Below are 13,665 nucleotides of genomic sequence, written 5' to 3'. Positions count from 1 at the left end.
TTACAAACTATTCATAATTAAACAATAGGGTTTTAAATCTTGTCTTTAAAACACGAATGCAAATTTTAGTGAAAACAAACCTAACCTAGAGTGGTTTCTATTCTATATCCTAAGCTATTGTCTTTGTAGAACATCAACGTGCTCATTCAACCTATGTTTATACTTTCCCAAAGACAGAGATGTTACAATCACAAAGAAGCTCAACTCTTTATAACACTGAGCTCTGTTCTGGCATTAATGAAAATTGTAAATTTATGTGCTCAACCCATAGTTTTTTTGTAGAATATAGAAGCTTTCTCAAATGACTGTGATTGTGGAAGATATAAATTAGTAACTATTTCAACCAGTGATTGTTCTTTGATGTGATTTTCTTTTAAATCATAAATGACATCTCAATATCTCTGCTTTCCTGAAAGCTCTATTTATTTTTTTTTTTCCAAGACAGGGTTTCTCTGTATAGCCCTGGCTGTCCTGGAACTCACTCTGTAGACCAGGCTGGCCTCGAACTCAGAAATCCGCCTGCCAGCCGGGCGTGGTGGCGCACGCCTTTAATCCCAGCACTCGGGAGGCAGAGGCAGGCGGATTTCTGAGTTCGAGGCCAGCCTGGTCTACAAAGTGAGTGCCAGGACAGCCAGGGCTACACAGAGAAACCCTGTCTCAAAAACCAAAAAAAAAAAAAAAAAAAAGAAATCCGCCTGCCTCTGCCTCCCGAGTGCTGGGATTAAAGGCGTGCGCCACCACTGCCCCGCGAAAGCTCTATTTATTATTTACAGTTGTGTATCTTGTGTACCACAGACCTTGACTTCTGTTTGTCTTTTGAGTATATATTATTACCTCCTTATTCTGATGGTAGTAAACACCTATTCAAGATAGCCATTGTATCAAGACTATATTATTAAGAGAGAATATACAAAAACAACAACAAAACAATCAACAAACAAATTAATTAATTAAAGAGAAAAAATATTCTAGGAAAAAATGGAACAATTGATTCTTTGGAAACCTATGAACTTGTGAAAAACCCACGAAACAGGTTCATATTCATGTACCAAGGAGGTCAAGGCAATCACAAACAACTAGCAAGATGTTGTACATAAATGGCTAACAACCAAAATCACAACCAGAAAGGCAGGAGAAATGGTTTTGTTAGTGAGCACTTGCCAAATATGCCCTATGTTCATTCAATCCCAGTACAGAAAGAAAAGACACCATGCCACTTTGCCTAGTGTTCAGAGGCCCTGACAAATGGCATTTTAGTGATGTTTCTTATGGTTTTCCACCATCAAAAATACCTCCCTCATCACCCGGGTCTATAGTAGATATCTTTGTCTCATGAGTTCTAGAGCTTGCTTAACTAATCAGGATCCTAAAGTTCAAGTGCATAGGTTTTGCTAGATTTCAGCAAAGGGAACTGTGCACAGATGGGAAAACACCTAATGTATTCTGATACTTTGTTACTTGATAATCATAATAAATGCAAGCTCTAGGAATTGCTAAGTTGAAAAGCAAAAGTGATTAGTATAAAATCAACTTCTCAATAATAGAATTACTTAATTTTATGGAAAATTCCTGAACATTGCAACAGGGTTTTCCCAGGTTAATTTTTTTTTCCTTTGGCCTCTTTGAAATAAATAACTGTTAGAGGCTGGAGATTTTGTGTCATTTCTACTGGCTTTCTCTCAAATTTGGCTATTGAAAATTAAAGTAGAATGTTCAACTGAACAGCCTCTTTAGAAGTTATCTCTTCACATTAGGGTACTGTGTCTGAGTGAGGTCTTCTAACTACACTGAAAGGATATAGGTTCATTCTGTAGCATACCCTAGATCAGTGGGTCTCAATGTGTGGGTTGTGACCCCCACAGAGATTGCATATCAGAGATCATGCATAACAGCTGTTTACATTATGATTCCTAAGAGTAACAAAATTACAGTTATGAAGTAGAAATGAAATAATTTTGTGATTGGGGGTCACCACAACATGAGGAACTGTTTTAAAGCATCACAGCATTCTGAAGGTTGAGAACCACTGTCCTGGATGCTACGCATGGTTTTATGGAGTGAGAACAGTAACCATTGCCCATTATTTGTCTGATTGAATTAGACTAAATCAGTGATATGTAAAGAAAAAATGGATTTACTAGTATACTATGCAAATATAAACTTGGGTTACCAAGCTTTTAACTGGATATATGATATCATCCTGCAAACCTGTCATATTCTTGCAGATACTTTTGTTCTCTTTAGTTTTTTTTAAAAGATGAAATCACATCCTGATTATTTTAAATCTCTGGTTTACAGTACAATGTGGAAAAATTTACATATCAATACTTTAATTTCTGTAGTACTTTAAATATTTAATAGTTTTTCACATTGTCAATATGCAAGAGTTTAACCTATCCTATACCATTACAATTTACTTTGTCACAAACTTTTTTATTTATTTGCATACTCTGTTCAATATATTTACATGACATTCTCTTGCCTAACCAACTGGCCAGGTAGAGTCTTTTTGCAGCTACCTCTGACTTTGGATGGGTAGCTTTGAATGGTTCTCTCCCTGCAAGTTGCCTCAGTCTTCCTGTACCCCTGTACTAAAGGCCACTTCCTTCATTATGGTGGCTAGTGCTACAGAAGGCTCCATTTAGTTTCAGTAGCATTCATCTTGTAATCTTTTCAGACCTAATGCTGGTAGCCGCTTTACAGATGCTAACCAATCATCCTTGTGCTACACATCAAAGTTCTCTTACTCTGATTCCCTATCTCTGCAGCTATTCCCATTATAACTAAAACTTCCTTATTGTGGAGGGTAAATGTGCAAATCTGTTTCCTACAGGTATCCAGCCTTACAACTTGTGAAAATCTATGAAATTAACTGTTGCATTCAGCAATGACTATTCCAACAGGATTGAACCATAAATATAGCACTTAGGCCATAGTTATTGGTTGGTTGGTTGATTGGTTGATTGACTGAAGCACTGGCTTTATTGAATTCATATTAGGAATCCATTGGTCATGCAGGACTCCATGAGTGTGCTGATCTTTTCCACATTTCTTTTTGCCTGCCCCTCAAGCCTAATGAGCTGCTTCTGCTTCTTCTTTCTTCTTCTTCTTCTTCTTCTTCTTCTTCTTCTTCTTCTTCTTCTTCTTCTTCTTCTTCTTCTTCTTCTTCTTCTTCTTCCTCCTCCTCCTCCTCTTCCTCTTCTTTCTCTTCCTCCTCCTCATCCCCCTCCTCCTCCTCCTCCTCTTCCTCCTCTTCCTTTTTCTTCTTCCAATAGTGGATCTTGGCTTTTTCCCTATTTCTTTTCAGAGTGGCTATCACTGCCTGATATTTCCACCTAACCTCATGAGTTTGATACCCCAGGTAAGCAAATTTTCTGGTAGATTTCAGCCACACTAGATTTGTTGTCATAGTGTAGAGGTATCCTATTGAATTATTCCTGGGCAGCTTGGCCTTGATTGGTTTTGTGGACCAGCCTTTCAGACTGAGTCAATAAATTCTGCTCCAGTCTTGGAAGTGGTAGAGGCCTTACAAAGGGTTGGTGCCCAACTGCTTTCAGAGAAAGGTTAACTTCTTTAATGTGTTTCTGTAGAAATTGATACCCTTGTAGAGCCTAACCACCACCTTCCAGCCCAGGGGTATATGCTTTGTCACAATGGCCAACAGGTTGTTCAAAAGTGGAATTGGCTATCCAGTACTAGAACTTGCCACTCTGCCAACTTCAGCAGCTTCCCAAGAAAGGAGTACATGTATAATTATATATTTAGTGCTAGGAATATGTGGTGGTTACATTGCTACAAGCTAGAGTCATTTGGAAGAAGGGGTCACAACTGAGAAAATGCCCTCCCTCACTAGGTTGGTCTGTGGTCCATTTAATTTTTATTGATGATTGGTGAGGGAAAGCAGTGCCACACCTGGACTGGTGGTCTTGCCTATAAGAAAGAAGGTTGAGCAAGCCACAAGGAGCAAGCAAGTAAGCAGCACTCCTTCATGGCCTCTGTATCACCTTCTTCCTTCAGTGTCCTGCCATACTTGTGTTCCTGCCCTGACTTCTTTCAGACATGAAATGTGACCTGAGAAGCATATGGTGATATAAACTTTTTACTTCCCAAGTGTTTATGGGTTTGGTGCTTTAGTCCAGCAAGAAAAAAACAAAAAAACCCTAAGACAGAATCTGATTCCATGCTTTGATTATACTGAGGTATATATACATGTCTAAGGTTTTTGATGAGCACATACTTTAAATACACCCTCATATTCTCTAAGCCTTACCTACTCTGAGCATTTTCATTTTAAACATGTATATATTTCTTCTAATATCATGCAGTCTAAAATTTCCCCATATCAGTTGTCCAGTTCTTCTTTTGTGAATTGCCTGTCTGGGTCTGTTGTCAAATTGCTCATAGGATTGCTCATATTTACCTTATTCTCTTGCAATAAGCTCTGTGCATGCTTAAAGGGTTATATTTCCCTAGGGAGTGAGTTACAGTCATTTCAAATAGTGCTTAGTTTTTGAGTTTAAAGCTTTCTTTCTATAGTTTTTTTTTTCTGAAACACAGAATTTTAAATGATAAATTGACAACTTTTACCATATAGTCCCAGTATTTGGGATCAGTGAGTACACGTTTTCCTTGTTGTTGCACAGAATGTCATAAGCTGACGATTTCTGCTTGTGCTTTCTACTATGTGCATGCATTAACAACAACAGTATTTTAGGTATCATTGTACTTCTCACAATCCTTCAGATAAGCACAAAGCCAAACAGAAGGAATCAACAAAACCCATAGAGACAGTTAATACTGACAACTAGGCAGGATCTAGAATCAACTAGGAGACAAGCTGCTGTGCATGTCTATAAGAGTTTCAAAATTGGATGAACTGAGAGGGAAGACCCAGCAAAGCTGTCTGGACTGGAGTTATGGGCTGAGTAAGGAGAAAGCAAACTGAGACCCAGAGTGCTCTGTCCTCCTCACCGTGGATGCAGTGTGACCAGCTGCCTCATGCTTCTGCTGCAGACCTTCTGAATGAGACCCAAAGTAAATCTTTTCGTCCTTGACCTGCTTCTTGTTACATGTTTCATCACAGCAAAGAGAAATTTACCTAATATAGCCACTGTAGGTGAAAAGAAGCAGCTAAATGCAGTATAAAAGGTTTAGGGCAGAATGATTTTAGCATATTCATCATTTTGAACTTGTGTCAATAGACACAACAGCATTTGCTCTAATGTTCAGTTGTTGTTTTTTTTTTTTAAAGGTTTATCTATTTTTAATTTGTGTGCATGAGTGTTTGACATGCATGTATATATGTGTACCACCTGTGTGCCTAGAACCCTTGAAAGTCATCAGAGGGTCCCAGATCTCCTGGAGTTATAGATAATGGCAAACTGCCATATGGGGACCTGAGTCCTCTGCCGAAACAGCAAGGGCTCTAAATCAGCCCTCAACTGTGCATTTTAGAAAATTATGGGTGATAGTTATTCTTCCTATATTCCCTTTCTCCCTTGATATTTCCTTCTCCCCTAGTACTCAAAATTGAACTATGAGTCTGGCACATTCTAGATAACCATTCTACCATCAGGTTTTCATTTCAGTCCTGTAATATTCCAACCCATCTACACATCTCAGAACAAACTTTATTCAGGGTTTATCAATAAGCTATAACTTCTCTTTCCTAGATTAATTACACTTACAGTACCTGAAATGGTCTAACTTTTCCTCTGTCACTCCCAGTTTATCTATTCATCAGCAGACAGAACCATGCTTTGGAAAGTGTAAATATGATATATTCTCTGTTCCTCTCAATTTTTCAGTAGATTCTCATGCTACAGAAAGAGTTCACGCCATGGCTCACAGAGTCTAGTCTGAGCCTGTTGGCCTCTCTGATCTCACACATTTTTTTGGTGTTGTGTTGTTGCTGTTTTGCTCTGTGAATTCAATTTAGTGGCCTTCTCATTTGTTGCAGTTGCTAGGAAGTCCAATTGTCTGATATCTGAACTTTGACCTATGGAAATTTGCATCCTTTTCTTCAGAACAGAAAGAGTATTCACACATCTTTACACTAAAGTGGAGTCTAGTAGGACCATGGCTGCTGGAACACTGGTAGGGTCAGCTCAGGTCCTCTTACTGTCTGATGTGCTGTGGTCATTATTATGCATGACCCTGCTCTGTTTCCACAGAGACACAGGCAAATGTTGCCTGTCCAGAAAGGCCTTTTAAGAATTCTTTTTGTATCATTGTAATCTTTTCCTCTTTTTCTCATTCTCCTGTCCCCATCTGAGTGGTCACTGCTGGCTGTGTCTTCTACCACTAATACACTGTGTGCTCTACTGCATCCCCAAGGCTCAGTTATCAGAAAGTGCTCACTTATACCTGTGGGGAGCATAGTGATGGCATCTCAGATAATACACTAATTTCTAAATCTATTGAAACTTTAAACAGCTTGAAAAAAAACATATAAAATGTATTATTGTGAATGACTTCAGAGGACTAAAAGTGACAACATTTTGTTCTCTAAGAGAGTTCTTTGAGAAAACACCAGAGAAAACATGGATTTATAACAATAAGGTAAATGGTTATAAGTGTGTACAATCCTTCCCCTTAAAATTTTGCAGACAGCCTACCCAGTGTCTAATACTGCCCTACTGATAACACAGTATCTAAAGAACAAAAGGAATTTTTACTGGCCTTTGCCAAGAGGAAAGCCATCATCAGATGCAACCTCCCTCAACCCTGAACCTCTAGAACCATGGGCACAAACATGCCTGCTTTGGTCAGATGTATCTGGTCTGTGGGACTGTGCTGTTAGCAAAAGCAAAATGAAAAAAGCAGGATATCACCTACCTCAATAGTATGCCTTGTATCAGGTCATTGTGAGAAAGATGATTTATCAGAATTGACAGTAGCACATCTTTTCATTCCTTTCATTTGGGGCTCATGGTCCCAGCAGTAAGAGGCAGGACTATATAATTGAATTTACTTTTATCTGCTTTTTGTCAGATGCCCTGATCCTTGGAAATCACTGCTTTCATGTTTAGTCCTTAAAATTGTTTGGCTACAATTTGTCCAGGGGTTGTTCACCAGCAGCTGGATGTCATCCCCCATTTTTACCCTCTCTTATTTGGAGATGAGATAAAGGCATATCTTCCTTTCAAAGAGCTATCAAAGACTATTCAGGAATCCTGAGTAACATCTGCATGCTATTTGAAAGCTTGAAATCTCAGGCCTGAAGTCCTTTAAAGCAAGGAAACATTGTTAGATCTTTACTTTTCTTGGCAACTGTGTTACTCTAATTGACTTACTCAGCTTTCAACATATAGAGGACTTTGTACATTGTGCCTAGGATACATTTTTGTTCACAGGACTTCACAATTAAGGGGAGAGGCAGAGATATAGGAAGTCTCAACACAATAAAACCTCATAACATTCAGGGATGTTATGGGAGCTATCAGGTACAATAGATTTGTATTTTAGAAGGATCCTTCAGGCCATGGTGAAGAATGGGGATTCTCACACTAGATTGGGTAGGAGCCAATAGGGAATCCATTTAAAAAGCAATTTTGGCTTAGTCCATCTGCAGAGAGGGCTTGGGATCTCCTCAGGTGGGATGAATGTTGGTTGTTCATGTATGACACTGTAAAAGCAAGGCTTCATACAGTCTACTAGGGGACAAGAAAGGCAGAGGCAAAGAGTTGACTTGGAAGGCTTGGAAAGAATCTTAAAGGGAAATGATGACAGTACAAACCACAGAAAATTTGCTTCATTCTTCAAAGCACATAGATTAAGTTTCTTTGAGAAAGGTAATTATATTAAATAGGTCTTGGGTATATATATATGTCACCATTCCTCTTTTCTACATCCATAATGGATGTAGAAAAGAGGAATGGTGACATATGCTACAATCTTATGTTTAATAGCTTCCCTCAGTTACCTTATTTGTGGCACAGATGGGTGGTGGTTATGGGGTGAATTGTGTCACCAATGAGATTACTATGTTTAAGTCCCAAATCTTACACCTTACACACACACACAAACACACACACACACACACACACACACACACACACACACACACACACACAGAGAGAGAGAGAGAGAGAGAGAGTTTAATATATTATAATATATTTATATATTTATATACTGGGACTAAAATTGAGTTGACTAGCTATTTATAAAAAGAGGCATTTGAATTTGAATACAGGTGCAAACATGGAAAAGTCACATAGTACCAAAACTCTAATGATAAGCAAGAGTGCACAGGGCACATGGAAATCCTCTTCTGGTACCTCTAGAGGGGATTCTGCTAGATGCTTACCTGAGTGTTAGATCTCTAGCAGCCACAGCTGTGAAGAAATAAATTCCGTAGTTTCTGGCACAATGACAGAGTAACAAGCTCATACACAGTTCTACATCTTCAAGTTTGAGGTAATATTTCCTCTTCAATAATGTCCTATAGAAAATCTTAGCTAACTGTGTTGCCAATTCTTTTCATTATTCTTTTGCTTCGGTCTTTCACTCAGGCTTTCCTTTTGATGACACCCCCCTTTGTTATTTAGTTAAACTTCTTATGCAGATTTTTTACTAACTAGTTCAACTTAAAGACACAACCTTTCCAGATTTAGCAGCCCTGAGTTAAGTTATTTGGAGACTTAGGGGATATGATGGCTGTTGATCTCCTTTACCTCAGCAACAAGTAGTCTGTTGACAACTGTTCACTTTCCACCTGCAGAAGAGGATTCTAACAAAGCATGTTAATTGCCTATGGCAGTCAAGCAACAACAGCAGGAAGTTCACAGAAAAACCTGTCTCACTATAAAATAATACCACTTTATAGTGTTTCGTGAGCAAGAACTGTGGCTTTTACTTCACAATTTACTTAATGAACAATTTACTCCCTTACTATTTAAATTAAGCAAGGATTTGTTCTCAGTTTCCTTTTAGAAACAAGCTACACTTGGCATTCTTAAAACAAGAGGCTTTGAATGGGATGGAGCTAATTAGCTTTTTGAAGAGAAATGCGAGGTGTGGTGGTGGTGTATGCCTGGTAGAAGTATGCTCCATTGCTTATTATCCTTGCTTTTCATACAGTGACAGAAGATTGGTAAAGATCTTGAAATGGCCATTTATCTCATCATAGTTTCTTCATCTATAAAATAGAACATACTCCGCTTCTTAGGCATAGAATATAAATGAAATGATAACCTTGTCATAGGATGGTATATGGCTTTCATTAAACACTTTGTATTCCTGAAAGGATATACTTCAACAATAGCGGAATCACTTATTAGATACATGAGATATCCTGGGCACTGCAAAATGCCTGCATACTTTTAATCCTGTCAACATACTATACAGGTGTCATTAAATTCCTGCTTTATAGATTAGAATAGAAGACCAGGCATATCACTACATTTTTTTTCAATGTCAACTGATCAGGAAGAAACAGGTCTATGACTAAAACTCCCATCACTCTGCTCTGCAAAGATCTCAAAATCATGGATTTTGCTCACTTGCTAGTCTATGCACACTGGACTGATGACAACCTTCATGTTGGATTTACTCTGGGTGACAATGCTGGAAGTGAAGCAGCAAAAGCAATTGGTGTTACGTATCCATTTGGATGACAATGGTCATAGGACCTTCATTCAGTGACTCTGCTTCAGTTTGTCTTACGTTGGACTCCAGATGTTTGTTTTTAAGTAAGCTTTGGGTGATTGTCTTGACTTTAATAAGCATTACTTCCCACACTATATTCAATGACACAATAGCAGAAAGAAGCAAGTAAATTATCTTTGGAGGAAAAGGCAACTAGCTACCAACTTTCTGGAAGAAAATAGGTCTAATTGGCATTCTTTTATTTTCATCACAACTAAAAATCTAGAGGAAAGAGCTTGTCATGTTCTTCTGTGCCAAGTACCTAGTTAACTTTGAAGATGTCTGAATGACCTTCCTCAAACATGCTGGCATTAATGGAACAGAGAAAACACATGTGGCTGAGCTCTGAGAAGTTTGCTCAGAGAAGGAGCAAATGTAAAAAGAACAAGGGAAAGCCTTATAAGCTGTGATTCGTTATTAATCCCACCCTTGTAATTCACAACAAATTGACTAATAGTCTGCTTCCCTATCTTCCTCTCACCACCAAATTACTGCATTTGGTGGATTACAAACTTGACTAGGAGAAGCAGCAATACTCCATTAATATTTATAAGTGTCATAATGTGCATATTACCAATCTATTTGGAAAATCAGCCCAAGTAATTAAAGAGAATTGGGGAATTATAACGATGAAAGTATCAGAAAAATTGTTCAGGGAGTTATCAACACTGTTTTATTTCTACTTTTACATTTTAATGGCTTAAGTTATTAAAGATGGTACTTTTAAAAGTTCTTGGTTTAAAAAAATCATTATCATCTAAGAAACACAGTCATTTTTCAGAGAAGAAACTTACATCACTGGCTTTTCTACGAAGTAACGAAAGTGTTTACTTCCAACAATTTTCACTATCATTTCCGGCATTGGCACTGAACTTTGCGAGGTCTTCCAAGGTGAAGACATGGTCCCTCTCCAAATCTTGTCAGATCCTTCGAGAAGGAAAATAAACCAGTCCAAGTAGTTATAGATTTATCATCAACAATAACACCAAGACCTACTGGCACCATTCTTTTGGAGGGATTAGATAGACTACTTTAGTATAGTGACTAAATTAAAGATATTTGGAAAAAAAATCAAGAACAGTATGACCATGGCATCCCATGATTTTTCCTAAAAGCAGAAGATAAAATCCTTATGTGAAGAGTATAGCATCCTTGTTCTTTGAGAAGTCAAAACTACAAGTCTGAAAATCCTAGTTAAAATAGCTTCTCTCCATCTTTTCCAAATAATTCAGCTGCTTCGTTACAGCTAGTCTTTATCCAGTTTAGACATAAGCAATTGATTCTAAATGCTTTTTGGAGAGGTCTCACATTCTTACTAGGGAGTGGGTGGTAGAAGCCACTATTCTATGTACAACTGTACATATGCTTCTCTACTATTAAATCCCAGGGCCTAGGAAGATTGGGTATAAAGGGTGTCACCCTATACTCATTTAACACTCCCAATAAAATTACCTATTACATCCTTAAAATTACATTCAGTGTGTGTGTGTGTGTGTGTGTGTGTGTGTGTGTGTGTGTGTGTGTGTGTAATTCAAAGAAAAACTTGCTGCAATCAGCTTTCTGCTTCTCCAATGTGTGTTCCAGGAAGGATTCTCATGTTGAAAGGCTAAACCATCTCCACAGCCAGGAGATACTCTTAATAAACATGTTCATTCTTGCTTTACCAGTGAGGGGACTGGTATGCGTAGCTAGATCTCAAAATCTGAGAAGAACTGCAAAGCAAGCATGCTGAGTCCTTGGGAGACTACATCTTTCTGGCTTCAGGGCCTGGGATGGGACTGTCCTGAGTCCAGAGCAGAAAGTCAGGCTTTAGTAGAACACTTGAAGAATGGGTACTCAGCTCTTATACTCCTTTTCCCCATTTGTGAATTCAAGAGTGATTCCTGTTATGCTCAGAGACTTTCTGTGAATGCAGAATACAAAGTGATTGAAGAAGCTTTGTATATCGAAAAAGGGATACATTCTCTCCAGTCTGCACTCACAGCTACCAACTCTGCAAATGAAAACCAGCTTGAGATAACTCCTGGGTGTTTAAACTGGAGGGACTCTAGGTGAACCTGACTGACCCCTTCTTTTCAGAGAGTTGGAGAGGCCTCTAGAACTTACTCTTGTTTAAACACTGGCTTTACAGAAGGGAAATTAAACTCTGGAGAGGGTATGCTGCCTCACCAAGGAATTCCAGGTTGGAGGAGGAAGGAGAAGGCAGAAGTATTCCCAGTGTTCTGTTCTGATATCAGGGACCTTCCCATGATTTCAGTTCACTTAGTGTGGACAGCACTAACACCCCAGAAGAGATCTCATCCTGCCCACCGCAGGCTCTTTGAAGCTATAGGTGTGGAAAGCCAACCAAGCATTTGAGACCATCTTGTCCTACTTGCCCCGCAGTGGGGCATCAGCCTTGAGACCATCCCCAGGAGCGATCAGAGGGGCAAGCAGTCTTACCGCCAAAGTGGCACTTCCTACCCAGGGAGTTCAGAAGCTTGCGACTGCTTCAGTCTAAAAAGCAACCCAGAATGTTGGGTGTGGAGTTCAGGAATCCAGCCAATCACAGAGCCAGCTCGCGGTTGGGGCATTACAACCCTGTCGCTAAGGACGCAGAAGTTGTTGCTGGGCGGAAACTAGATTTCCTCTCACCACTGTTAGCAGAAGGTCTTAAGGGCTGAGGAGAGAGGCCTTGGCTGCTGACTGGAGGGAGTTGTGTGTTTTGAGTTCTGTGCTGAAGGATCCCTCTGCCATTCCAGAAGTCAATTTGCTCACCTGTAGGCTGCCCTGTTCTTCTATTAAGACCTCCTTCTACTTTTAAAAACTGGGTGGGTGGGTGGGTGGGTGGGTGGGTGGGGGAACACTCTCATAAAAGCAGAGGGAGGGGAACACTTCGGAGGAGGGACTGGAAAGGGGATAACATTTGAAATAAAGACTATATCTAAAACAAAACAAAACAACAAAAAACTTGCTGGAACTGGAATCTTTAGGCTAACCCACACTTCTAAATGCATGGCTTTTGGTAAACATCATCTTTGCTCCAGGAATGCTTCCTGCTGTAGATTGGCAGAAAAGGAGAACAAACAAAAACATAATTTTGCTGACATTAAATAAGAATACACCACTTATTGATGTTGTAACTCAGTTGATAGAGTACTTGCCTAGCATGCGTGAAGATCTGGATTCAGTCCCGAGTATAAAGACCTGGGCTTGATCCTCCACTCCACATGAAGCAGATGTGATGGTGAGTGGCTATAGGCCAAGCCCTCAGAGGACAGGACCAGAATCAAAGGTCATTCTTGACCACTTATTACAGGTCAGCCTGGGCTATATGAGATTCTGTTACAAAATAAATAAAAATAAAGAAACTAATAGGACTCTAAAAATAACCTTCTATGTCATCTATATGCCAGATGCCTTATTTGAACTAGGGAAGTATCTATTATTGACAACAGCCAGCTAAGTGTTTTACTTTTGTTTTAAAGGGAAAGGAAATAAAGTTTAGATATTGAGAAATTACCAAGAGCCCAGAAAGCAAGTAAAAGAGCTCAGCTATCTCAGACTCTCCTCTCCTCTTGTCTCAAATATCTCTTCAGATCACTAGGACCATGGTTTGCATATTCTATTCTCAATGCAGATCTCTCAACTCCAGCTTAAATCCTATACTTTTTTTGGTGAACAAGTTTCTAGGGTGGAGGTTCTCAATTTTCCTAATGCATCAAAACTTTATTACACCTCCTCATGTTGTGGTGACACTCTCCCCAACCATAGAATTATTCCTTTGCTACTTCATTACTCTAATTTTGCTACTATTATAAATTCTAATGTAAATTTCTCACATGCAGGATAACTGATATGTGATTCCTGTGAAAAGGTCACTTGAACTCAAGGGGGTCTTGAACCATAGGTTGAAAATAACTGCTCTAATGTCTAGTGAACCCAGTGCAGTTTAATTTTACTCAGTATAACTCAGTATATCCATCCTCCTAGATAACTTTTCCATCCAACTCAGATTTCTAGGTTCTCTATACTGTG

The 13,665-nt window shown here is 39.0% G+C and overlaps 1 protein-coding gene across 1 annotated transcript in view; it reads right to left on the bottom strand.

Moving 5' to 3' along the window:
* CUNH1orf87 (chromosome unknown C1orf87 homolog) overlaps positions 1-12,150 on the bottom strand; it is a 59,660-nt gene extending 47,510 nt beyond the window's left edge. Inside the window, exons 1-2 of the mRNA XM_021161116.3 lie at positions 12,091-12,150; positions 10,443-10,575 (exon numbers count right to left, since the gene is read on the bottom strand). Of these exons, the coding sequence (XP_021016775.1) occupies positions 10,443-10,549 (107 nt within the window). The 5' untranslated portion in view covers positions 10,550-10,575; positions 12,091-12,150. The remainder of the gene's footprint in view (positions 1-10,442; positions 10,576-12,090) is intronic.
* Positions 12,151-13,665: the final 1,515 nt, after the last annotated feature.

Source organism: Mus caroli, unplaced genomic scaffold, assembly GCF_978045245.1.
Source record: "Mus caroli unplaced genomic scaffold, Mus_caroli_1 scaffold_6, whole genome shotgun sequence".
Taxonomy (NCBI): domain Eukaryota; kingdom Metazoa; phylum Chordata; class Mammalia; order Rodentia; family Muridae; genus Mus; species Mus caroli.
The sequence above is the reverse complement of the archived record's forward strand: the minus strand, read 5'-3'. Positions and strand labels throughout refer to the sequence as shown.